This window comes from Thamnophis elegans, chromosome 2 (genome assembly GCF_009769535.1).
Source record: "Thamnophis elegans isolate rThaEle1 chromosome 2, rThaEle1.pri, whole genome shotgun sequence".
NCBI classification, from domain to species: domain Eukaryota; kingdom Metazoa; phylum Chordata; class Lepidosauria; order Squamata; family Colubridae; genus Thamnophis; species Thamnophis elegans.
Window position 1 is genome coordinate 143,594,865 of NC_045542.1, and position 23,666 is coordinate 143,618,530.

The window sequence follows — 23,666 nt, forward strand, 5'->3', positions numbered from 1 at the left end:
CTGCCCATTACAACACAGAACGATCACTAGCGCTCGGCCAAAGTGGGATTTCCAGGCCAAGAGGCAGTGAACGGGCCATTCTCCTTATCTACAGATAGTCCTCGACTTACAACAGTTCATTTAGAGACCGTTTGAAGTTACAACAACACTGAAAAAAGTAACTTCTGACTGTTTTTCACACTTACGATCATTGTAGCATCCCCATGGTTACGTGATCAAAATTCAGACAGTTGGCAACTGGCTCATATTGATAACAGCTGCAGCGTCCCGGGGTTGTACATCAGCTTTTATGACCCTCTAACAAGCAAAGTCAACGGGGGAAGCCAGATTCACTTAACAATCACCTTACTAACTTAACAATGGCAGTGATTCACTTAACAAGTGTGGCAAGAAAGGTCGTAAAATGGAGCAAAGCTCACTTAACAAATGTCTCAGCAACAGAAATTTTGGGCTCAATTAGTTGTATGTCGAGGACTATCTGTAAACATGCTCTCAATAGATCGAGATGTGCCATTAACCCATAATGTTGTAAATAAAAACACACACACACACACACACACACACACACACACGAACACACCAAGAGGGACTTGGGAATGATTAGCCTGGCTGCCCTTTAAGTAGACCAGTGATGGCAAACTTTTTCAGCACCGACTGCCGAAAAGGGAGCACTCTGTGCACAGTTGTCTGGTCTGCGACAAGGAAGAGGAGCTGCCAGAAAATGAACTTCCGGTTTCCAGCATGCCCGCCAGTTACTTCAGGTCACTGCCGCGCATGTGCATGCACCATCAGCTGGCTGACGCGCATGCTCACATTAGAAATAGGAAGACCAGCTCTTCCAGTTTCTGGCACTGCTGCACACAGCTGATCGTTGCATGCGCATGTGTGTCAAAAATCCAGAAGAGGAACGGGCGATGCCGCGCATGGCAGGTAACATGGCTCTGTGTGCCACTTCGGGCCATAGGTTCACCATCACAGTCCTAGGGCTTAAGACGGAGAACTGCTCTTCTGGTTTCTGGTGCTCCCACACGCATGAAGACCAGCTGACTGGCACGCATGTACACATCGGAACCAGGCAGAGCAACGGGCAACGGCTGGCATGCAGGCCTGGAGAGATGGCTCTGCGTGCCACTTCCGGCACACGGAGATGACTAGTGAACTAGTGTTCAGCCAAAGTGGGATCTCCAGGCCAACAGGCAGTTACTTACCTATTCGTAGAGAGCTCTGGGAAGAACATGAGTGACAGATTCAGAATCTGTATGCAGCGCTTGGAGCTTTCGAGTTCCAAAGCACTGAAGCTATGTTGGTTGATATTACCCAGATGAAAACAGTTCCCATGGGGTGATTTAACCGGACTGGACAGAAAAGAAAATAAGTGTATATATGGGGGAGAAGAGACTAAGTGAAGCAAGTGAGAACAAAAAGGTGCAGAGAAATAGGATGGATATTCAAAGTTGATATTTGTCATCTCTTGACTAACCCACGTGGGCTAATCACTGCCTTCACTCAACCTATCTCTTAAGTCTTGCTAGGAGTATTAAAATAGGGCATGTTATGTTAAACCGTATACATCTTGGGGAAAAGGTGGGATATAACAATGAACAAAAAACATAAATCGTAATATTTATGTATCAGAGCTTTTGAGCTGAGCCACACGATTTCATATTTCTGGCTTCGCGGGTTGGATTTGCCCAATCAGATATATTCATGTTCCAGACTCAGCTAAACTCAGGAGCTCCCTGGGTGGTTTGGGGTAGTTGACACTACCTTCCTCAAAGGGCCCTTGTAGAGAAAAAATAAGGAAGAACTATTGATGCCGCCCCAAATTCACTAGAGGAAGAATTCATTCGAAGTATCTAGATGTCGGCCTCAAGTATTCTCTTCCTCAGTTTCTAACCAGGCACAGAAGTGGATTTCTAAGTAGGTCACTTACTTTCACCTGCTCACAGTAAAATTTGATCCTTGACAGCCTGTCGAGGTGCAGGGAGGGTGAGTCACCCATTTCTTCAGAATCAGTGAAGTCTCAGGCACTGTCTTTCTTGTTCTGCAGTGCTAGACTTTGTGAGTGGGACTGACAAGGATGAGAAGGCATTTCTCCTAACGCCTTGATAAAGAGTCTTCTGTTCCACATTCTTATATGTAGCAATAGCACTTAGACTTATACACCACTTTACGGTGCTTTATAGCCCTCTCTAAGTGGTTTACAGAGTCAGCATATTGCTGCCAACAATCTGGCTCCTCATTTTACCAACCTTGGAAGGATGGCAGGCTGAGTCAACCTTGAGGCTGGTGGGATTTGAACTGCCAAACTGCAGGCAGTCTGCAGTCAGCAGAAGTAGCCTGCAGTACTGCACTCTAACCACTGCGCCAGCGTGGCTCATCACCGTGGATGTGGCGCAGTTTCACAGGTTGACCTCTTATCTCCCCCCCTCCCCCCAAAAAAGGTAGATCCTGTTTTGTTTGCTCCATGGATAGACCCAGCTTCAAAAAAACCACAATGAACTTGTTGCAGATTTTCTTTGTTGCCTTCAGTAATTGTGGTGACTTTTTCTGTCAAAATGGAAGGATGAAAAATGGGAATGCAGGACAGAGGACATTTAAAAACTTTTTTTTTTTAAAAAGCCTACCTGTAATTTGTGTCTTAAAGAAAAGGAGGACACTGGGAGAAACGTGAGCATGAGAAACGATGCGGATCGAAAGAGGGCTGTTGTTGGTTCACCTGGTTGAATAAAAGACAGTACAGGCGAGAAAGCGTCGGTGGGTGAGTGAGTGCCAGTTTAACAAAGATGCCATGAGCGCAGTAGAGAACATCTCTTGTATTTATCATTGGAAGTCTGATCAGTATCACTTTGCATATGTAATTCGCCCCCCCCTCAAAAAAAAAATGAAAACAGAAATAGGGAGCTGAGAATGAGGCTTAGGAGGATTCGCAGGGGTGGGTTACAGCTTGATGTGTGGCAGGAAATGAGAGCTCAGCCCAATTTGGCACAAACATTCATATATTACAAATACATACATTGGAGTAATGCAGAGCATGGCTTTATCTATCATGTGCAAGAGAAGGATGACTAGCCAAGCAGGTTTTCTTGCTTGCTGGGGTTTTGTTGGTTTGTTTTGTTTCTTAAAGGCTTTCATGTTTTTGTTAAGAGGCAGAAATTCAAAAAGGATAATTTTTCACAATATGAGCAATCAGGATTCTAGTTAGTTGCCATGAGAAGGATTTTCAGGGCCATAATGCATTCACATCGAAAAGCAACACAAGATTCCAGTTTGTTCTTTTGGTATCATTCTTGCAGCACAACCTTATGTCAGGCGTTTCTCATAAATAAGCCTTAATGTAGAATTGCCCTGTTGGATTTCTGCCTGCTAGGTGGATGACAAAACTGTAAGAATTCAAACAGAAATAGATGCCTCCTTTAGCGAGGAGTTTGCATGCCAATTGTTTCTCCTTTTAAGATTCCTCTATGCTTATAAATGGTGAGATGTAACCAGCACTCAAGTTATTTCAGGTTTTTTTTTTTCCAGATCCTCGTCTCCTTAGGGCCCAGATATTATCTATGAAGATAGATTTTCTTTCTCCTTTTTGGATGGAGGAAGATTCCAGATGTTACGAGTGGCATTAGGGAGCCTGATGCCCACTTGCAGTGCCCTTGATCAGGACCACACTCCCAAATAGCAGAGGGGAAAATGTGAAGGCAGCAGAGACAGACAGATAGATCTAAAGGACAGAAGGGCTCCCCTCTCCCACCCCAGAAAGCAGTAGGGAAATGGGGTACATTCAGTGTAACTGAAACTGGACCAGAGATAGAGGAGTGAGAAACGGGGGGGGGGGGGATAATCCACGAGGGAAAAAGAGGCTAGAAATTAATGGAAAGCATTTGCTCTTTTTCTGTTTCTTTTCAGAGGGAGGGGAAGGAGGGAAAGAATTGCAACACAATGAGCAGGATTGGCCTGTTAATCAGCTAAGGTTACATCGGTTCTATAGCTGGCAGAAGGTTCCCCAACCCCATGCAAAGACTGAATCCAGGAAACTAGGAAAGCATTGGGTGGATTGAACCACTGAAGCTTTTGTGATAGTGGGAAGCGCTAAGCAACTCCGGAGTTATGGAGGCTACATTAATGAAGATTTTCAAGCCAAGACTGGACAGCCATTTGTCTGGGAGAGCGTAAAGATTCCTGCCCCAGGGCTTTGGAAGAGAAGATCTCCACGCTGCCCTTCCCACCCTATGACTCTATGATAAGGAACGGACGGCCTCACCTGAGGTTTGAAAGCTAATACTGGAAGAATAGGAAAAAGGGAAACGGGGGGGGGGGGGTTTCTTTTCATTGCTTGCACCAGGTCAAGATTTGCCAAATCCAATTCATAGCTTTACGTTAAAAGAGCCTCACTGAAGATGGCGAGAGCACAATGCAACCAAAAGTGGAACAGGGCAAAGGTCTTCTAATTTGCAAGGGACTCCCTCCGCCCCGTTATGCCCATTCTCCCTTGGCCTCTTCCCTCTCCGCTTGACCTTGGAGTTGGGGGGGGGAGGGTCTTGTGTTATTCCTACTGGAAGCGGGCAAGAGACATTAAATCACAGTCTCAAAAAGCGTAGCCTTCTCTGGCGGGGCCGCAGCGAGACTGTCTGGTGGTGGCAGCAACTTTGCCTCTGCTTCGGGTGTCATGTATTCCAGATGGTGGTGGCCCCAGACAGGGGTGGTCAGCAATTGCCAGCGCTGGGGGAGAAACGAATGAGGCAGTGGTGTCAATGGTCAGCTCAAGGCAGCAGCACCTCAATTTGTTCACTTTTAATTAGTCACCTGAAATCGTCATCGCTCTGGTTCGAATTAGCCCCGTTGGGATTGAAGAGAGCGTTTTCTATCCAATACTCGTTTATACCGTAAAACCAGGGTGTTTAAAGTATAAAGCCCCCCCTCTCTTGGAACGCAGGCCTTTAATTAAAGTCACACCGCGACATGTTTAAACCATCCAACAGCAGTCAACCAACGTTGCTCAGAAATTCTTTTTATTTTCCTTTTATGCGGTTGCCCCGAAAGATCTTTTGAAGAATGGCCTGATATTCCTTAAAAAGGCACAAATCCATCCATCAACTAATTATTGTCTTTGAAACTCAAAGGCCTCTTTTACAACCATTCAAAAGCCACGACTAAGTGCAAAATGAGAACTAAATGAAAAGTTTTAACACAGGCACGATAAACCTGGATTACTCTGAAAGTTCTGGTTCAAATTCCTGATGTATCTCATTGAATCTACCAATAGTGTATCTTCTTGCCCTTTGCCCTTTGCCCCTGGCTTTGTACAATTGCAATTTCATTCTATGAATTCTTTCTCTGGCTAACCACCCTAGAATTTGTTTGTGGCTATACTTAATAGACCAGCAAATTATATACAGGCAAACACCTGAACTGCTCAATGAGATGGCAGGTATTGTTCCTGGGCACATTGCCAAAGTTTCAGACAAGCCTTTCTAAGGACTAGCACAGCTCCACATCTGGAAAAATATCTCCAATATCACTGGCCCCATCATGCCACGAGAAGGAAATATAAAACTATATTTGAACAAGGAGAAGCCAAACCATCATCATCGCCCTAGCCTGGCCTCACAATAGCATGTTCTCACACCGTGCAGAATTCCAGGTGTCCCAAACAGACATGCCTAACAAGCAAGATTGCTCACTGGGCTTCAGGTAGAGATGAACTATTGACACTCACCTGTTGGAAGGTGCCCTTGCTTCGCAGGAGTTTGTAAGTGACAGTGCAGGGGATGCAAAGCATGGAGGAAAGGGCCAGCATCCAGCCAATAGCCTCCCCCCACCAGGGGTAGACATAGGTCTTGTTGTAAGTCAGTGGCTGATAGTTTACCACGTGGAACAGGAAGATGCCCTGATTAGGAACAGAGGAAGAGAGAGGGGGGGGGAGGAGACAGGGAGGGAAAGAGGAAAGACCAAAGTGAAGATCAAAGTCATTTCAAACTGTCTTCCTTCCGAGTTTTGCAGTTTTAATGACTGAGCTATCTGTCTGCAAACTGAACCCTCCTCCAACTTTCAACATTTTGTCCCACTTTTACACTTCATCCCATCCTGCGCTTTTAGACAAATTGCTTTTTATAATGGTTTTTTTTCAAATTGCTCTTTTAATCAATGTGTTTGAAAGCAGACATCTTGCAAAAAGTTGAAAAATGATTCCAGTCAGGGAAGGAAAGCATTTCTGACATCTGAGGTGCCAGCCAAGTAGCTCTGACTTCAATAAATATTAGATGCAAAGTGGTATTTTTTTTCCTGCTCCTAGGAATTGCTAGGTGCTTTGAAGTCACTTTTTTTTGCTTAAAATATTTCTTATCCTTTATTAATATGCTGTTAGATTGTTTTTAATGTGTTGCCTCTATGCTAGTCTTTGAGCATAATAAAGATTTGGTTGAATACATTGCCTCTGTGTTATATACTTCATGCCTATCTTCATCATCAGCACAACAGAATACTATAATTTATAATGCATATTTTCTTCTCCATGCATTTGACTGTAATACTGTTTGAAGTATCTGGCAATTCATCTTGATTTATCTTTTTTCGAGGTTGAGGTTGAGTGGAGAAAGAGAAATCTCTCCCCCCCTCCTGCCTTCTTCCAGGAAAGCATGGCAATTCCTGTGTTCATTAAAACAGGAACATTTTCAAATAGATTCACAAAAAGAGGAATATTATGCATTTGCACCAAAATAGTACTGTCACTTGTGGCTGAATGACCCCTAGGTTGCCCATCCTCAGGGTAGATTCTAGAATATATTCTTAGGTAAAAGGAGCATTAGAGAAGAGTAGAGAATGTGTCACTGTGACTAATGTACGCAATGGGCAAATTGACCAGTTAATATGTAGGAATAACCTCATGCCATTTTTGCAGTCAGTCAGTCACTGAGTGAGTGAGTGAGTGAATGAGTGAGTGTGAGTGCATGAGTCAGTCACTGAGTGAATGTGTCAGTGCATGAGTCAGTCACTGAATGAGTGTGTGAGTCAGTGAATCACTGAGTATGAATGAGTGAGTCACTGAGTGAGTGTGTGAGTGTGAGTCAGTCAGTCACTGAGTGGGTGTGTGAGTGCATGATTGAGTCAATCACTGAGTGAGTGAGTGAGTCAGTCAGTCACTGAATGAGTGAGTCAGTCACTGAGTGAATGTGTGCGTGAGTGAGTAAGTGAGTCAGTCACTGAGTGAGTCAGTCAGTCACTGTGTGAGTGAGTGAGTGAATCAGTCCGTCCGTCCATCAGTCAGTCAGACATTCTTATGTCTTTCCCACTTCTGCACATGTAAAAATGCATTCAAGCTTTTCTATGGAGAATTGTGTTCAAGTGCCTGTTTTTAAATGCAATATTCTCCAAAATTATACTGTGTATCCCTGAGCACAATGGGCTTCTAAATGTATTTTATCCCAAGATGTGCATTTGTCAAAGCCTTTTGGTCCATTCTGTAAGCAAGAACTATGAGTACAGCAAAATTCAGGGCATCACACCATCCAAAGGCAACATATGTTTCAATGAACACATTGCTCTGGGAATTCCAAAGCAGGTCAATTCCCACCAGAGTTCACAAAAATGTAATTGCTACTAGATATGACACAGATATCCAAGTTATTTTAAAACAAGCAGAGGAAGGTTATAACCAAAAATAGGATGGATTTTTCCTCCCCTTTGTTGGTTTGCTGTAATGCAGAGCAAGCTTTTACAGCAACTTTTCTCAACTCAAGCTCTCACTCTTGCTCGCCAGCATAGTGGATAATCAGGCACATCTGAAGGGCAACAGGCTGAGGACAAAGAAAACTTTGGGAACAATCTCCAGCCTCACCAGCCGCATGCAACAATAGGGATCTCTTTAAAGAAAAAAACAGAACTGAACATGCCCCTGTGGTTGACTTAAAGCAAAAGCAGAACTAGGGAGACATTTTGAATTAATCCTCTTTGTAAATTTGCCCGTGTCCTTACGTTTCAGATTCTCTGGCCACCACAGACTACAGGGCATCATTATATCACCTAAGAGTGGAACACCTCCGAAGCAGTGGTGGGATTCTGTCAGTTCGCACCTATTCAAGAGAACTGGTTGTTAACTTTCTAAGCAGTCCGGAGACCAGTTGTTGGAAGAAATCTCATTTTGTTTTTTCCCCACTTTACAGGCCTAATCCTGTAAGGAAGGCAGGAAGGAAACATTCTGGTGTTGTTTCTAGCCTAATCTTTATTGCCCTGCTTACAGAAACTGCCTCTCTGGTTAACCCTTATTATATTGTAACAGCTAAGGCAAAGCGCCCATCGACCTGAGTGACGTTGAGTTGGCCACACCCACCCAATCACATGACCACAGAGCCATACCCACCCAACTGGTTATTAGGGCAGAGAACAGGTTGTTAAATTATTTGAATCCCACCACTGCTCCGAAGTTTGTGGCTCTCCATTTTTTCTACCCCAGCTTTCAGAATCCTTTAAAAAGCATTGCTAAAAAGGGGGGCAGGAAAACACTGAGCTCATAGAATATGTTTTTTAAAAGGCAAGTTGACATCTAAAAGATTCTCAAACCCTCAGATCAAATAAACGAATGAATAAATATATCTACCTTCCCTTCCTGAGTCTCCCCTCTCCCCCACCAAAAAAAAAAATGAAAGGGGGGATTTGCTATCCAAGGCTGCTTGCTATATTATATAAAAAAGACCTCTTATATTGATCCAGACTCTGAAATCAGTAGAGTCATTTTTTTAAAAAGCAATTAAAAGGATCTTTAAAAAAAAACAATGGTGAGTTTGGGGGAATTGCCCCTTCCCTGCTCACAGAGGTGTATCGTAACTATGAGTGCAATTACAACCCAATGCACAGGCAAGCAAAACAAAAAACCAAAACCAGAAGTACATATGCCCATTGGAATTCTATGTACAATTTGTAGCAGGAGCATCCTTTCCCAATTCAGATGCCCTCAACCCTCTTTTTTAAAAAAGGCCTGGAGATCTGGCTGTCCCCTGGCTAGGATGTTACATGAGCTGCTAGGATATGTTAAGCCTGTGTTATGTGAATGATTGATCCCAGAACTGCGTATTCTTTTATGCGATTCTTCTTATGACCGATGCATTTCATATTTTTTTAAAAAAAAATCTGATAGCCGCCTGTTTGCTTGGTGAGTGGCAGCTATCTAAATCAGATAAATGGGTAAGAGCAACATAGTTGTTCCAGGGGCTACCAGTCTAGAAACAGCACTGGGCATGATCAGTTCAAATCTAGTGCCGAAGGAAACCAAATTTTCTGAAATCATCAGGGTTTCGTCCTCTTAACAGATGGCTAACATAAACCCTAGCTGCCATGTGTATACTGTATTTTTTGGACTACAAGACGCACTGGTGTATAAGACGTACCAAGATTTCAAAGAGGTTAAGTAAGAAAAGTTTTTGTTCTCCTTGGGGTACTCTGCAGGCTTCAGCAGCGCTGGGAGAAGGCAAAAATGCCCATTTTTGCAAAAACCGGGTGGAAAATGGGCCATTTTTTTTTGCAAAAACCGAGGCATTTTTGCCTTCCCCCAGCCTAGCTGAAGCCTGCAGAGTACTAATGGGGGCTGGGGGAAGGCAAAAACGCCTCCATTTTTTTTTTAAAAAAGCAGCTGTTTTCCACCCATTTTTTCACAAAAACGGGGGATTTTTGTCTTTCCCCCACCCTGCTGAAGCCTGCAGAGTGCTATTGGGGGCTGGAGGAAGGCAAAAACGCCTCCATTTTTGTGAAAAACAGCTCGTTTTTCGCAAAAATGGGATGCAGGTGCGGGGCTTTGGGAGGCCAAAAATGGCTGTATTTGGTGTATAAGACACACCAACATTTCCATTCTCTTTTTTTTGGGGGGGAGGTGAATCTTATACTCCGAAAAATACAGTAATTAAAGCATAGGCAGACTTGTGATAATTATATTGTTTTCAGAAAAGGGTTCAGGGTCAGAGATGTGCTTAGAGGCGTGTGACTGCATTTAGTTATCTTTGAATGGTTTTCTTGTTTTAAATAACAGTTTATGTGCATGGATGCAGAGATGTACATCTGAATTTGGATGGGAGCTCTACCACAGAAGGAAACATTTTACTCTTTTTGCATCCCCTCCTCCATATTGGGGGACGTTTGCGTCTCATCTTTGCTGCCAGTCCAGCCGAATAGAATTTGGAGAGTGAGAGGGGGTAGGAAGGAGCCCTGGCAAAACGCCAATCCCTTGTGCCAGCAATTGGACTGGGAGGCAATCTGAAGGTCCACAAACAAAATACTCTCTCTCCCTCTCTTTTTTAACAAACTCAAGGACATCCAGTATCCTTATTTTGTATGATTGCACAAGTAACCTTTCAATGGGAGGGAAAGGAAAGGGCAAGTATTTCCCTCTGAATGCAATGTGCTCAGTAAAATGTCAAGTTGCCACTGGCTAGGACTGAGGTATCGCATAACCTTCATACTTAATCAAACTCATTTTAAAAAACCAGCTGAGGGGGGGGGGAGTTGTTGGGGAAAAAAACAGCCTAAATGTGCCCAACTTTAAGAAAGGTCTTTCTGATTCTGGGTTCAAGACCCGAGTGCCACGTGATGGGGTGAACTCCCGTCCTTGTCCAAACTGCTGTCCCCCTAGCAGTTTGATAGCATGCAAATGCAAGTAGATAAATAGGTACCACTTCGGTGGGAAGGTAACAGCGCTCCGTGATGTCATGCTGGCCAAATGACCACCGAAATATCTTTGGACAGCGCTGGCTCAATGGTCTTGAAAACTGTGACAAGCACCGCCTCTTAAAGTTGGCCACGACTACAGAAGTAAAATCTGCAGAGACACCTTTATTTGAGAGGGCCTTGGTGCTCTGTGAGCTTGGTTCTTTTATTGAAGATGTTTTATTACCCAAACTAGTCATCAGTGCTAGTGAGGAGTGGGGTTTGCTCTCAGTTGAATTGAATTGAATTGATTTTATTTGTAGGCCGCCCTTTTCCCTGAGGGGACTCAGGGCGGCTCACAGAAACCAGGGAGAGGGGAATACAATACAATACAGTACTAAGACAACAACACATAATAAAAATGATACACAACATGCATACAACATTCGGGCGGGGTAATGGTCCTTATCCCCAGGCCTGACGGGCGAGCCAGTTCTTCAAGGCTGTGCGGAAGGCCTGGACGGTGGAGAGGGTACGAATCTCTACGGGGAGCTCGTTCCAAAGGGTCGGGGCCGCTACTGAGAAGGCCCTCCTCCTTGTGGTTGCCAGCCGACATTGGCTGGCCGATGGGATGCGGAGGAGGCCTAACCTATGAGATCTTATAGGCCGTAGGGAGGTAATTGGCAGAAGGCGGTCTCTCAAGTATCCCGATCCACTGCCATGTAGGGCTTTATGGGTGGTCAATAGCACCTTGAAGCGCATCCGGAGATCGACAGGTAGCCAGCGCAGCTCGCGGAGGATAGGTGTAATGCGGGTGAATCGGGGTGCACCCGCAATCACTCGCGCGGCTGCGTTCTGCACTAGCTGAAGTCGCCGGATGCTCTTCAAGGGCAGCCCCATGTAGAGCACATTGCAGTATTCCAGCCTAGAAATCACGAGGGCCCGAGTGACTGTTGTGAGGGCCTCCCGGTTCAGGTAGGGTCGCAACTGGCGCACCAGGCGTACCTGGGCGAATGCCCCCCTGGTCACAGCCGCTATATGATGGTCGAATGACAGCTGTGAATCCAGGAGGACTCCCAAGTTGCGAACCCTCTCTGAGGGGTGTAGAATTTGACCCCCCAGCCTGAGTGTTGGATTAGTGGCCGAATTTTTGGGAGGAAAACACAACAGCCACTCGGTCTTTTCTGGGTTGAGCACAAGCTTGTTAATCCTCATCCAGTCCATGACGGCTTCGAGCCCCCGGTCCATCACGGCAACCGCTTCATTGATTTGGCACGGGGCGGACAGATACAATTGAGTATCGTCCGCATATTGATGGTATCTAATCCCGTGCCTACGGATGATCTCTCCCAGCGGTTTCATGTAAATGTTAAATAGTAGGGGGGATAAGACCGAACCCTGCGGCACCCCATATTTCAGGGGCCTTGGGGACGATCTCTGCCCTCCCACTAACACCGACTGCGACCTGTCCGAGAGGTAGGAGGAGAACCACCGTAACACGGTGCCTCCCACTCCCACCTCCCGCAGTCTTCGCAGAAGGATACCATGGTCGATGGTATCGAAAGCCGCTGAGAGGTCAAGGAGGACCAGGATGGAGGGATGTCCTTCATCTCTGGCTCTCCAGAGATCATCCATCAATGCGACCAAGGCGGTTTCAGTGCTGTAACCGGGTCTGAAGCCTGACTGGAAGGGGTCTAGGTAGTCTGCTTCCTCCAAGGACCGTTGGAGCTGGAAGGCCACCACCTTCTCAACAACCTTCCCCAGGAAGGGGAGGTTGGAGACCGGGCGGTAGTTATTAAGGACAGCTGGATCAAGAGATGGCTTCTTCAGGAGGGGTCTCACCACCGCCGCCTTCAGTGCGGCGGGGAAGTTCCCCTCCCGAAGGGAGGCGGTTACAACCGCCTGGATCCAGCCTCGTGTCACCTCACTACAGTTGGAAACCAGCCATGAGGGACACGGATCCAAAGCACAGGTGGAGGAACTCACAGCTCTCATGGCCTTGTCCACATCCCCGGGGGTAACCTCCTGAAACTCAACCCAGAGCTGTTGTACTTGGTCCCCCTGAGTCTCGGCTGGAACTGCAGATGTGGAGTCCAAGTCCGTCCGAAACCGAGCAATTTTGTCCGCTAAGAATTGGGCATATTCTTCAGCTCTGCCCTGCAAGGGTTCCCCCGCCTCCCTTTTGTTCAGCAGGGAGCGGGTTATCCTAAACAGGGCAGCTGGGCGGGACTCAGCGGACGCAACCAGGGAGGCTATATGTGATCTTTTAGCTGCCCTAAGTGCCCTAGTATATTCCCTGGTGCAGGTGGTTACCATTGCTCGGTTCGATGCGGACTTATCGGACCTCCAGCGGTGCTCCAGGCATCTCCTCCGGCGCTTCATCTCCCGGAGCTCCTCGGTGAACCAAGGTGGTCTCCGGGATCCGCCGCCTCGGAGGGGCCGCAGTGGCGCAATCCGGTCGAGGGCCTCTGACGCTGCCGAGTGCCACGCAGCAGCCAGAGTCTCTGCCGGACTGTGGGTGAAAGTATCAGGAATAACCCCAAGCTCTGTCTGGAACCTTACTGGCTCCATAAGACGCCTGGGGCGGAACCACCTGGTCGGTTCCTCCTCCCTACAGTGGGGGTTTGGCCTCCGGAAGTCGAGCCTCAGTAGGCAAAGTAGGCAGTTTATATTCTGGTATCTTGCCTGTCTAGGTGGGTGGGTGGGTGTCTTAGAAGTTCTTTGGTTTGGCTATGTTCTGACCAAGGCTTCCCAAGAGCAAGAAGTAAACTCCTTGTCCCCACAAAAACCCCTTTTATTAATTGACTGTGAATTCCTCTCATTCACATCCAGCAAAGTCTTTGAAGGGAGGATTTACAGTCACAGACCTTATCTGTCTTGGAGAGCTGACAGGCCGATATCTGCAAAACTTGGCAAGGAGTCTCGGAGAGTCAGGAACCAATTAAGCAAACTAATTGTCTGCAAACTCCATTCCCCATTTGCTCCTTTTTTATTTCCTCTGGGAGGGGCCATTCACTAGCCACCTGTGGCCTTACTCCCAAGTCGCCCCCTGTTCTTTAGCTGTTCCCTTCGTCTGGCAACTCTGCACATGCACACACTGGGAACAGGCTCCTGCTGTTCGTCTGCCTCACTGATGTCTGACTCTGAAGGCAGCTGAGAACTGGCATATGGCTCTGGCCCCCTCTCTGCCTCCGACACTGAGCCCTCATCAGAGCCTTTCCCCAGACTCCAGGACTGGCCCATGTTCCTCCTCAACCTCCTCACTGTCTGACTCTGCTGCCAGCTCCGCTGGCCTCTGGCAGGTCACAATAGGCTGTTTGCTGTTGGATTCTTTGGCAGTTTTTTGATCGGGGTATTGTTTACTTGATTGTTGGTCTGATGTTAACCCTGAAGTTAATCAATGCTGGTCAGGTTGCTGGTTGCTGGTGGAGAGGTGCTTGAGTCTTTTTGTTCCTTTTGGGGCTGGGTGATTGTCTCTTTTGAATAGTCTCTAGATGTTGTCTATGTGTCTATTGATGGCTGAATTGTCAGAGTGTCTAGAAATTCCCTGGTGGTTTTGGACTTGGTTTGGTCTAGGATGGTCACATTTTTGCAATGGAAACTATGCTGAAATCTGTCTATATGCCTAGCACTGATGATGTTACCTAGTTTGGGTAATGAAACGTTTGCAAGAAAAAAAGCGAGCTCAGAGAGTACCAAGGGCCCCTCACGTCAATCCTGATCTAGCAATAGCACTTAGACTTATATACTGCTTCACAGTGCTTTACAGTCCTTCCTAAGCAGTTTACAGAGTCAGCATATTTGCCCCCTCCCCACCCAAAAAAACAATCTGGATCCTCATTTTACCCACATCGGAAGGATGGAAGGCTGAGTCAAATATTCTCCTTTATTACCCCTTTTACCTTTTTCTGATTCTGCACCCATCCCTACCAGTGGTGGGATTCAAAAAATTTTTACTACCGGTTCTGTGGGCGTTAGTTGGTGGGCATGGTAGGGGATGGATACCACAAAATCCCCATTCGCTCCCGATCAGCTGGGACTCGGGAGGCAGAGAATAGATGGGAGTGGGGGCGGGGCCAGCCAGGGTTGGTATTTACCAGTTCTCCGAACTACCCAAAATTTCCTCTACCGGTTCTTCAGAACTGGTCAGAACTTGCTGAATACCACCTCTGCTCCCTACCTCCCCCCACAAGACTTACCACACACACCATGGGAGTAATGAATAACCAGCACCACTTCATGTAGGGCAGAGGCCGGTACCCAATCATCCGGGCGATGTCATCCATGAAGCGGTCGGCTCCTGCAAAGAAGAGGAATGGAAGTGGAAGACAAGCTATTTTCCTCCCACCTGGTCCGGGTTCTCTCCCTAGATCTCTCATAGCACGGAGCAGTGGGCAAAACAGGGCTTGAGAAGAAGGTGGGGAATGGCAAGTAAATGCTGACTTTTCTTTCACTCTCCCTCCCTCTTGCCACTTACCATAAACCCAGGCAACCACCACACACTCCCAAAAGGCTTGCCAGAGCAATGTGATTCCACTTGCAGAATAATTGTCGAACAGCTGAAAGACGTACATCCCGCCCTAGAGGCACAGAACACAGGAGAGAAGGCGATTAAGGAAGTCATTCGGAGCAATATTGTTTATTGGTGTAGGATGGAAATGAGAAAATGTAGGAGCCTGGCGGTGGAAATGAGAAAATGTAGGAGCCTATTATGAACAGCCGGTCCACAGGGCTCCACCCAGCTTCTCTGCCTCGCTCTTTTAAGATTGAGATAACCTTTATTGTCATTTTCCCCATATATACAAAGGCACACGTTAAAATGAAATTCCAATGCCCCGCTCTCAAAAGAAAGAAGAAAAGTTGGGGTTTTTTTTCCAGCCGAACACTTTGATTGATTCACAGAGAAGATAATACTAACCATTCATGTACTGTGTACATGAAAGAAGGCCAAGCCCGATTTTCACACATGCTCCTAATTTAAGCCCTACCCCAAAAATAAGCCCTAGTTCCATGATGGCAAACCTATGGTACACATGCCACAGGTGGCATGCGGAGCCCTCTCTGCGGGCATGCAAGATGTCGGCCAGCTCAGCTCAGCTCCACTGCCCATGCGTCTCCTGCTGGCCAGCTGAGTTTTGGGTCTCTGCCGCACATGCAGGTGACGGCGCGTATGCACAGAGGGGCGTGGGGTCACGTTGGGGGCACAGTGATTTCCCCCCCCCATGGTTCATTTTTGGTCCCAGGAGACTTCAGGGAGGCCTGCTAGGCCCACACCAGGGCGGGGGGGGGAGAGAGGTGTCACACACACATTGCATTACGGGTGTGGGCATGCAAGGACAAAAAGGTTAGCCGTCACTGCCCTAGTTAAACCCTACCCACCGTCCAGTTGTACAAGGTGGAGCGAGGCACATGCGTAAAAATCAAGCTAGGATGGAGATGAGGGGGTGGAGCTGCCCCAGCTTACCTTAGGATTGCCGCAGCTAGGCCTCTCATGGCCCGACACCTGTCATGCTGCTGCCTGACTTCTTCTGTGGCTGCTTGCGGCCGGACGCCACGTGGGACATCACACCAGTGCCGCCACACAAGACACCACACAGCCTCCTGCCGCAAGCGGCGGCACCTGCATGATAAGCTACACGGCGAGCAGCCGCAGAAGTCGGGCAAAACTTGATGCTTATTTTGGGGCCCAAAAGACAAGAAGACCCGGTCTTGTTTGTGAGGAAACATGGTATTTATTTGGAATTTTTTAAATCACTCTTTAAAAGTGACCTGGAGTGATTGCCAGACATGTAACAGGCCTTGCAGAAGGCTGCTTTTGCCTGGGGGACTAGAATAGTTATATCCGGGAGTGCGTTTAGCATTGGAACCAGATGGTCAGGACCATAATAGATGCATAAGGCTGCCAAATCAGAGAGACTCAAGCAGCTTGCAGTTAAAAGCTCCCCCTAGGTGGAATCCATTTTACAAAAAGGATCGTCTTTCTTCCGGCCTTCAACTCACCTGAGTCACCATGGAGAGATCAATGACACAGCAGGCAAGGCAGCAGATGGCGGCTGTGATCTCCCTGCGGGGTGAGGCTGCTGCTGGCTGTGGAAACAGGTCTAGGATACCGGTGATGAAGCCTTCTACGCCCACAAACTGGCAAGAAGGAAGAAAGCAGGGAGAGAAGGGAAGGGAGAATGGGTGACTAATGCTGCACACTGTTTAATTCAGAGGATGTGGGAGACCCAGGACTGCTGGGCCAGTGGTGGGTTCCTAACCGGTTTACTGAGACAGAGTGTTTTGCGTGTGTGGAAAAATTTTGCGCGCATGCACAGTTTACTGAAAACTGTTCTGCGCATGGGCAGAAACATGCCAGCGACGGCAGAAGAGACTGGGGAACTGGTTCGGGGGCATAGCAGGTCTGGGTTGCTGCCGGTTCCAGCAACCCAGGCCGCCAAACCACTACCGGTTCATGTGAACCGGTCCAAGCCGGTGGGAACCCACCACTGTGCTGGGCTGAAAACATATAGGCACAGGGCCTGGGGTCTCCCAGCAGAGACATTTACCAGCGGGAAGATTAAAAAATAGTCTAGTTGGGGACCATAACTATGCAACTGTAGCCCAACATCTGTTTATATATTCGCCATGTATAGCACCTTAAAAAAAAGAATGGAGTTTTGATCAGGTTTACCTTGATCCTTCTCCCAGACACCCTGATTATAGAGCTGAGGTAGCGCAGTGGTGAGAGTGCAGTACTACAGGCTACTTCAGCTGACTGCTAGCCGCAGTTTGGCAGTTCGAATCTCACCAGGCTCCAGATTGACACAGCCTTCCATCCTTCCGAGTTGGGTAAAATGAGGAGCCAAATTGTTGGGGGCAACAGGCTGACTCTGTAAACCGCTTAGAGAGGGCTGTAAAAGCACTATGAAGCGGTATATAAGTCTAAGTGCGATTGCTATCTCCTTGGCAATGTCCCAAGAGTGCTGACCTGTTCTGGGTAGCCTCCCACTGCCCTGTGTTTATAACATCTGACCCAGCCTGCCCTCTCTAGTTGTGTCAGACACGACTCCCGTAATTCCTTTGCTGGAATCCTTTTGAACCATGATGGAGGTCAATTATGGGACTTCAAATCTAATACAGCTTCATTTTGGAGCCACACTAGATGATACGTTAAATGCCTGACTGTTGTACATTCTCACCACGTCTCCCTAAACTGCAAGATTAAAACAAAAACAAAATGCAGATCTAAATTCACTTACATCTAATGCTATGTACTTTGGTTCTTAGGCAACAGGAGCCTAATTAGCCCAGCCAAATGTATGACAACAATGTAGATGCAGAAGAAGCCTGGTAGGGGAGATAGTTTGACCTCAAGAGGAAATTGGATGTTGTGGCGTGAAGTTATCTTGAAGGAGATCTTAAAGAAAGCCTCAAAGTTGTTAAATACTTTCTTCTTCACTTCTGGTCACTTAGGTCAAGGGGAGTGGAGTTTGCAGGAGACAATTAGTTCGCTTAATTGGTTCCTGACTCTCTGAGACTCCTTGCCACATTTTGAAGTTATCGGCCTGGCAGCTCTCCAAGACAGATAAAGTCTGTGACTGTAAATCCTCCTTTGAAAGACTTTGCTGGATGTGAATGAGCAGAATTCACAGTAAATTAATAAAAGGGTTTTTTGTCGGGACAAGGAGTTTGCTTCATGCTCTTGGGAAGCCTAGGTCAGAACAGAATGCGACCTCACAAGGTCATAAACTTTTACCATTGTTATATGATTTATATACATTAACTGTATTACATATCTTATAGGCAATTCCCCTTCACTCAGTTTGGCCCAGGCATGCCAAAATGTTGGATATCCATGTGCTACAAGGACAGAAGGAAGCTGGGTGGGGGGATGATTTGAAAAATTGGCAACTGTACATCTCTATTTTTCACCTTTTCTACCCCCACCCCCATGAATAGTTACCTGGCTGTCTAGACCCAAGACAAGAAGCATGAAGAAAAACAGGGTAGCCCAAAGTGGAGACAGCGGCATCAGTGTTACAGCTTTGGGATAGGCAATGAAGGCCAAGCCAGGACCTGTAAGGCAAAAATAATGCTCAAGGATGGAGTCTGAAAAAAAGCCTTACAAGTTATAAGACACTAACTTCATAGAGAAGGCCTCTTCTTTGGAAGAGGCTTTCAAGGTTGCAGCCAAGAATTCACAATTTTTTTTCTGAAACTGAGGTCCATGCTCAACTTTCAGGTGGTAGATGACCTTAAGACATTTATTTTTAATTTGATCAAAATTTAACTACATTATCAAATATAGCACAAGCACTTAACAACAGCACTTAGGCTTATATACCGCTTCATAGTGATTTTACAGACCTCTTTAAGTGGTTTACAGAGTCAGCATATTTGCCCTCAACAATCTGGGTCCTCATTTTACCCACCTCGGAAGGATGGAAGGCTGAATCAATCTCGAGCCGGTGACAACTGAACTGCTAAATTGCAGGCAGCTGGCAGGCAGCCAAAATAGCCTGCAGTACTGGATTCTAACCACTGTGCCACCGCCAATAGTTTATAGTTCATAAGACTTATAGTTCATAAGTCTATAGTTCATAAATTGGATATCCATTTATTTGAAGTGGTGTAGGGTTTTCTGCCTAAGCAGGTGGTTAGACTAGAAGACCTTCAAGGTCCCTTCCAAGTCTGTTATTTTAATTCTAAATCAAGGAGAGAAGCAACTTTGAACTAAGAAGAAATTTCCTGACAGAACAATTCATCAGTGGAACAACTTGCCTCCAGAAGTTGTGAATGCTCCAACACTGGAAGTTTTTTAAAGAAGATGTTGGATAACCACTTGTCTGAAGTGGTGTAGGGTTTCCTGCCTAAGCAGGGGTTGGACTAGAAGACCTCCAAGGTCCCTTCCAATTCTGTTATTCTATATTATAAAGACTATTGTCCTGCAATATATTTAACTCAGTTACCTTCAACCACACCAAAAATTACAATTCACTGCTTAAATTTTAGAGGAATCCTGGGGCTGCACTGAAAGCTATCCTAGGCAGGAGACTGTGCACCTCTGGTCCTGCAAATGTTTTTTCCTAACCTTCGGCTTAAAATCCTTTTTTTTAAAAAAGGAGATCCCACTGAATCCAGGTGCAAAACAAGCATTCTAATACCGAGGTACTTTCGCTCGCACAAAACCCTTGAAAGAACCTGCCTCTGAAAAGAAAGGGAAAAGCACTGGCAGGAAGGAAATTCCGACTGCTGCTCCTTACCTGACTCTGCCACCTGGGAGATGTCTACCCCTTGCTCTGATGCCATGAAGCCCAATACTGAAAATACTACAAAGCCAGCGAAGAAGCTGGTGGAACTGTTGATCACGGCCAAGAGATATGCATCCCTGTAGAGAGGAAGGGATAAATTCAATGCAACCAGAAGTGGATACTTTAATAGCCTCAAGCCTCCTCGCTTATCCAGAAGGCAACATAAGAACTGCTGTGCTTCTGCATCACCTTATGATCCAAAGCTCCAACTAGCCTGGAAATTGCACTATTCTTTTGACCTGGCAACCCTTTCCACTAATCATACCTGTGGCAGTGATTGTTGTGTGGAAACGGAAGCCCACAATGCATGGTCACAATTGAACACATATTATGGAAAACAACGTGGACTTGCTCCTTTTTTAAAAAATTAAGATTACAGAATTTAGATGTTTGTGTGCAGAAAGTGAGATAAAGTTACAGTCGAGACAATGTTAGCTAAGAGACTCACTGACAGCTATATGTGGTAAAAAAAGAAATCCCAACTCAGTTCTGCCCTGATAGAACTCATAATCTGCAGGAAGAAAAGCTGAACTAGTTGTATTTCAACCTTGGCAACTTTTAAGATGTGTGGACTTGATGCTCCAGCCAGCATATGCTGAAGTCCACACATCTTTAAATGGCCCGATTTGAAAAAGCACTGATTTAAATTATGCAAATCAGGTATAACTGCACACATTCTTGCCTTCTACATAATTTGTTTAACCTTATGCTAACCTTGGAATAGATGCTGAAACCTTAATCCTTAATCGTTGCATATCATTTACACTCTTATTGCTTCCTTTCGCTTCCAATATTTGAATTATACATTTTCAAGTTTGTATTTGTAACTTGAAGGGCTAAAGACAATATGCCAGAGTAGTGGAGAAATGTCAATTGGGTACACATTGTGTCAAATTATATATTTATGGAGATTAACAGAAAGCACACAAAGCTAAAAATCAGTGTGTTGATAGATGATATTCTGGTTTAGGGACATGGAGAGGGAGAAAATGGGATTAAGTTGTCTTAATGCCATGTTTTAAAGGTTCTTTTTTGAGGGACAGCATGATTTAGATACTCCCAAAATATTTCACCACCATGGTTGGTTCTCAGAATTATCTGCATGTGATGTGGTGTGTGTGTGTGTGTGTCTCACCTGTAACAGTTGTTGTGGAAGCGATTGTAGCTGCCAAGTGCTGTCAGGGCTCCCAGCCCAATAGCATATGAGAAGAAGATCTGGGTACCAGCATCAATCCATACCTGGGATGAGGGGAACAGCTGTGGTATAAACCCTACTAGTGGGGGGTGGGGTGGGGGGGAAAGAACTCTGTTTTACATGGCCTGAACCAGGTGACTAGAGGGCAGCAGTGGTTGCATGCAAGAGCCTTGTTCCTGGCAAAGACATTGGCTACAGCCTCATCGTTTCCCAATTACTTCCCTTAATGACAACCTTCTCCACCCATCTCTCTCTGTCAATGTCACCCAAAATTCTTACCTGGGCCACAGCAAGCTTGGACCAGTCAGGTTTCAGGTAGTAAATGATCCCATCCAGTGCGCCAGGCAACGTCACTCCATGCAAGAGCAGAAGGATAAGCACCACATAAGGGAACAGTGCAGTGAAATAGACCACCTGCCAGCCAATCAGAGGATTAGAAATTACAAGACTGTATAGTAGGAGGACCACCCTACTTAGACCCCAGAATACATTTGAGATGATGGGTCACAAGTCATATAATTGGATAGAGCAGCGTTTTTCAACCTCAGCAACTTTAAGATTTGTGGACTTCAACTCCCAGAATTCCCAATCCCACAGCCAGCCATTCTCTTCTTAACAACAACAAAGCCAAGTCAATGATAGTTGTAATACAGGGCAGCACTTTGGAGCAGGGCTGGACAATCATGGCCCCTTTACGACCTATGGACTTCAACTCCCAGAATTCCCCCAGCCAGAATTCCCCCAGCCAGCATGGCTGGCTGTGGAATTAGGAATTCTGGGAGTTGAAGTCCAAACATCTTAAAGTAACTGAGGTTGAGATGGAGTATGAGGATTGCGTTAAAACATAAGCATGTAAATATCAAATGAATTTTTAAAAAAAACAGCTTATGGCTGCTAGAAGCCTTGTCAGGCTCATTTCCTTTTCTGCCATTCACAAACACAACATATGTTATTGATTGTAGGTAACCATACCCTTGGATCAGTGGTGGGATTCAATTTCTTTTACTACCAGTGCTGTGGGCATGGCTTGGTAGGCGTGCTGTGGTTTGGTGGGCGTGATTTGGTGAGTGTGGCAAGGGAAGGTTATTGCAAAATCCCCATTCCTTCCTGATCAGCTGGGACTCGGGAGGCAGAGAATAGATGCGGGTGGGGCCAGCCAGAAGTGGTATCTGCTGGTTCTCCAAACTACTCAAAGTTTCTGCTACTGGTTCTCCAGAACTGGTCAGAACCTGCTGAATGCCACCTCTGCCTTGGACCCCCTTTCTTTCAATAGCTGTAGTTATTTCCAGAGGATGATGGACGCTTGTACAGCTAGACAGCTTTACAATCCAGTGGAAAATACAAGCTACATTTGCTTGCAAGTATTGCATGATGAAAGAATTGTTTCGGGCAATCCTCCCCCTACCTTCATTGTGTTTCTTACATAAGGACTGTTGCTAAACTCAGGTCAGAGGAGGGTAGGAAGAAGTTTATTTTCTTAATAAATAGTTCCTTGAAATAGTGACTAAACAAACAAACAAACAAACAAACAATAGTTAAGTATGAGGTCCATGAGGTCTGAAGAGGAAACAACAAGTTATCAAATTCCATCCCAAAGCCAGGAAATCTAGAGAGTTTTAGAATGAAAAGCAGGGCATTTTGACATTCAGAAATAATGGGATCCTTATTAGAGAATTTATCCTGCACTCAAATGTCATTATGGCCACTTACCTAAGCTTTCTCCTGAAACAACACACACACACACACACACACACACACACACACACACACACACACACACACGTTACCTTCCCAGTTGACTTGACCCCCTTCCAGATGCAGAAATAAACAATGACCCAAGTTACAAGCAAGCATAGGATCAGCTGCCAGCTGATCTTTCCTGGATCACCCAGATCTCCTGAAATCTGCAGTACTTTGTTCCTGAGGAAATGAAGAAGGAGATTAGAAGAAGGCCCAGCCTGGAAAAGAGAAAGAAAGAACAAAACTCTTCTATGGGAAATTATTTGCTTTTCCTCAAGTATGGGTCTGGCTCAGGGGACTGATCAGATTTACAGATTTTGTGAAACCATTAAAAATAAGCAAGTAGTCCATAGTTAATTGAGTATGATAAGTTTTAGTATCTTGGGATTCCTCAATGGATTTTCTGCCTCAGCTGCCAAAATCCTTTGGGCTCCTCTTATCCAAATCATTCCATGTCCACTTTCCCCTCCATAGCACTAGCAACAGCACTTAGACTTATATACCGCTTCATAGTGCTTTTACAGCCCTCTCTAAGCATTTTACAGAGTCAGCCTATTGCCCCCAACAATCTGGGTCCTCATTTTACCCACCTCGGAAGGATGGAAGGCTGAGTCAACCTTGAGCCGGTGAGATTCGATCTCTCAAACTGCAGCTAGCAGTCAGCTGAAGCAGCCTGCAGTACTGCACTCTAACCACTGCGCCATCTCAGCTCTCTAGCCTCCATTTTGTAGTTTCCCTTCTGTCTTGCTCACAAGACCTTTCTCTCTGCTGGATTTCCAAAAGGCCTCCTCCACTCATTCTTCTAGAGCAGG

General features: G+C 45.9%; 1 protein-coding gene across 1 annotated transcript in view; it reads right to left on the reverse strand.

Annotated features, from left to right (window-relative positions):
• Window positions 1-4,404: 4,404 nt before the first annotated feature.
• The window catches only part of LOC116523870 (sodium- and chloride-dependent creatine transporter 1-like), a 29,384-nt gene continuing 10,122 nt past the window's right edge, over window positions 4,405-23,666 (reverse strand). Inside the window, exons 5-14 of the mRNA XM_032238949.1 lie at window positions 22,902-23,034; window positions 21,394-21,528; window positions 21,055-21,158; window positions 19,872-19,996; window positions 18,572-18,684; window positions 16,627-16,764; window positions 15,104-15,206; window positions 14,826-14,926; window positions 5,714-5,884; window positions 4,405-4,716 (exon numbers count right to left, since the gene is read on the reverse strand). Coding sequence (XP_032094840.1) covers window positions 4,570-4,716; window positions 5,714-5,884; window positions 14,826-14,926; window positions 15,104-15,206; window positions 16,627-16,764; window positions 18,572-18,684; window positions 19,872-19,996; window positions 21,055-21,158; window positions 21,394-21,528; window positions 22,902-23,034 — 1,270 coding nt within the window. The 3' untranslated portion in view covers window positions 4,405-4,569. The remainder of the gene's footprint in view (window positions 4,717-5,713; window positions 5,885-14,825; window positions 14,927-15,103; window positions 15,207-16,626; window positions 16,765-18,571; window positions 18,685-19,871; window positions 19,997-21,054; window positions 21,159-21,393; window positions 21,529-22,901; window positions 23,035-23,666) is intronic.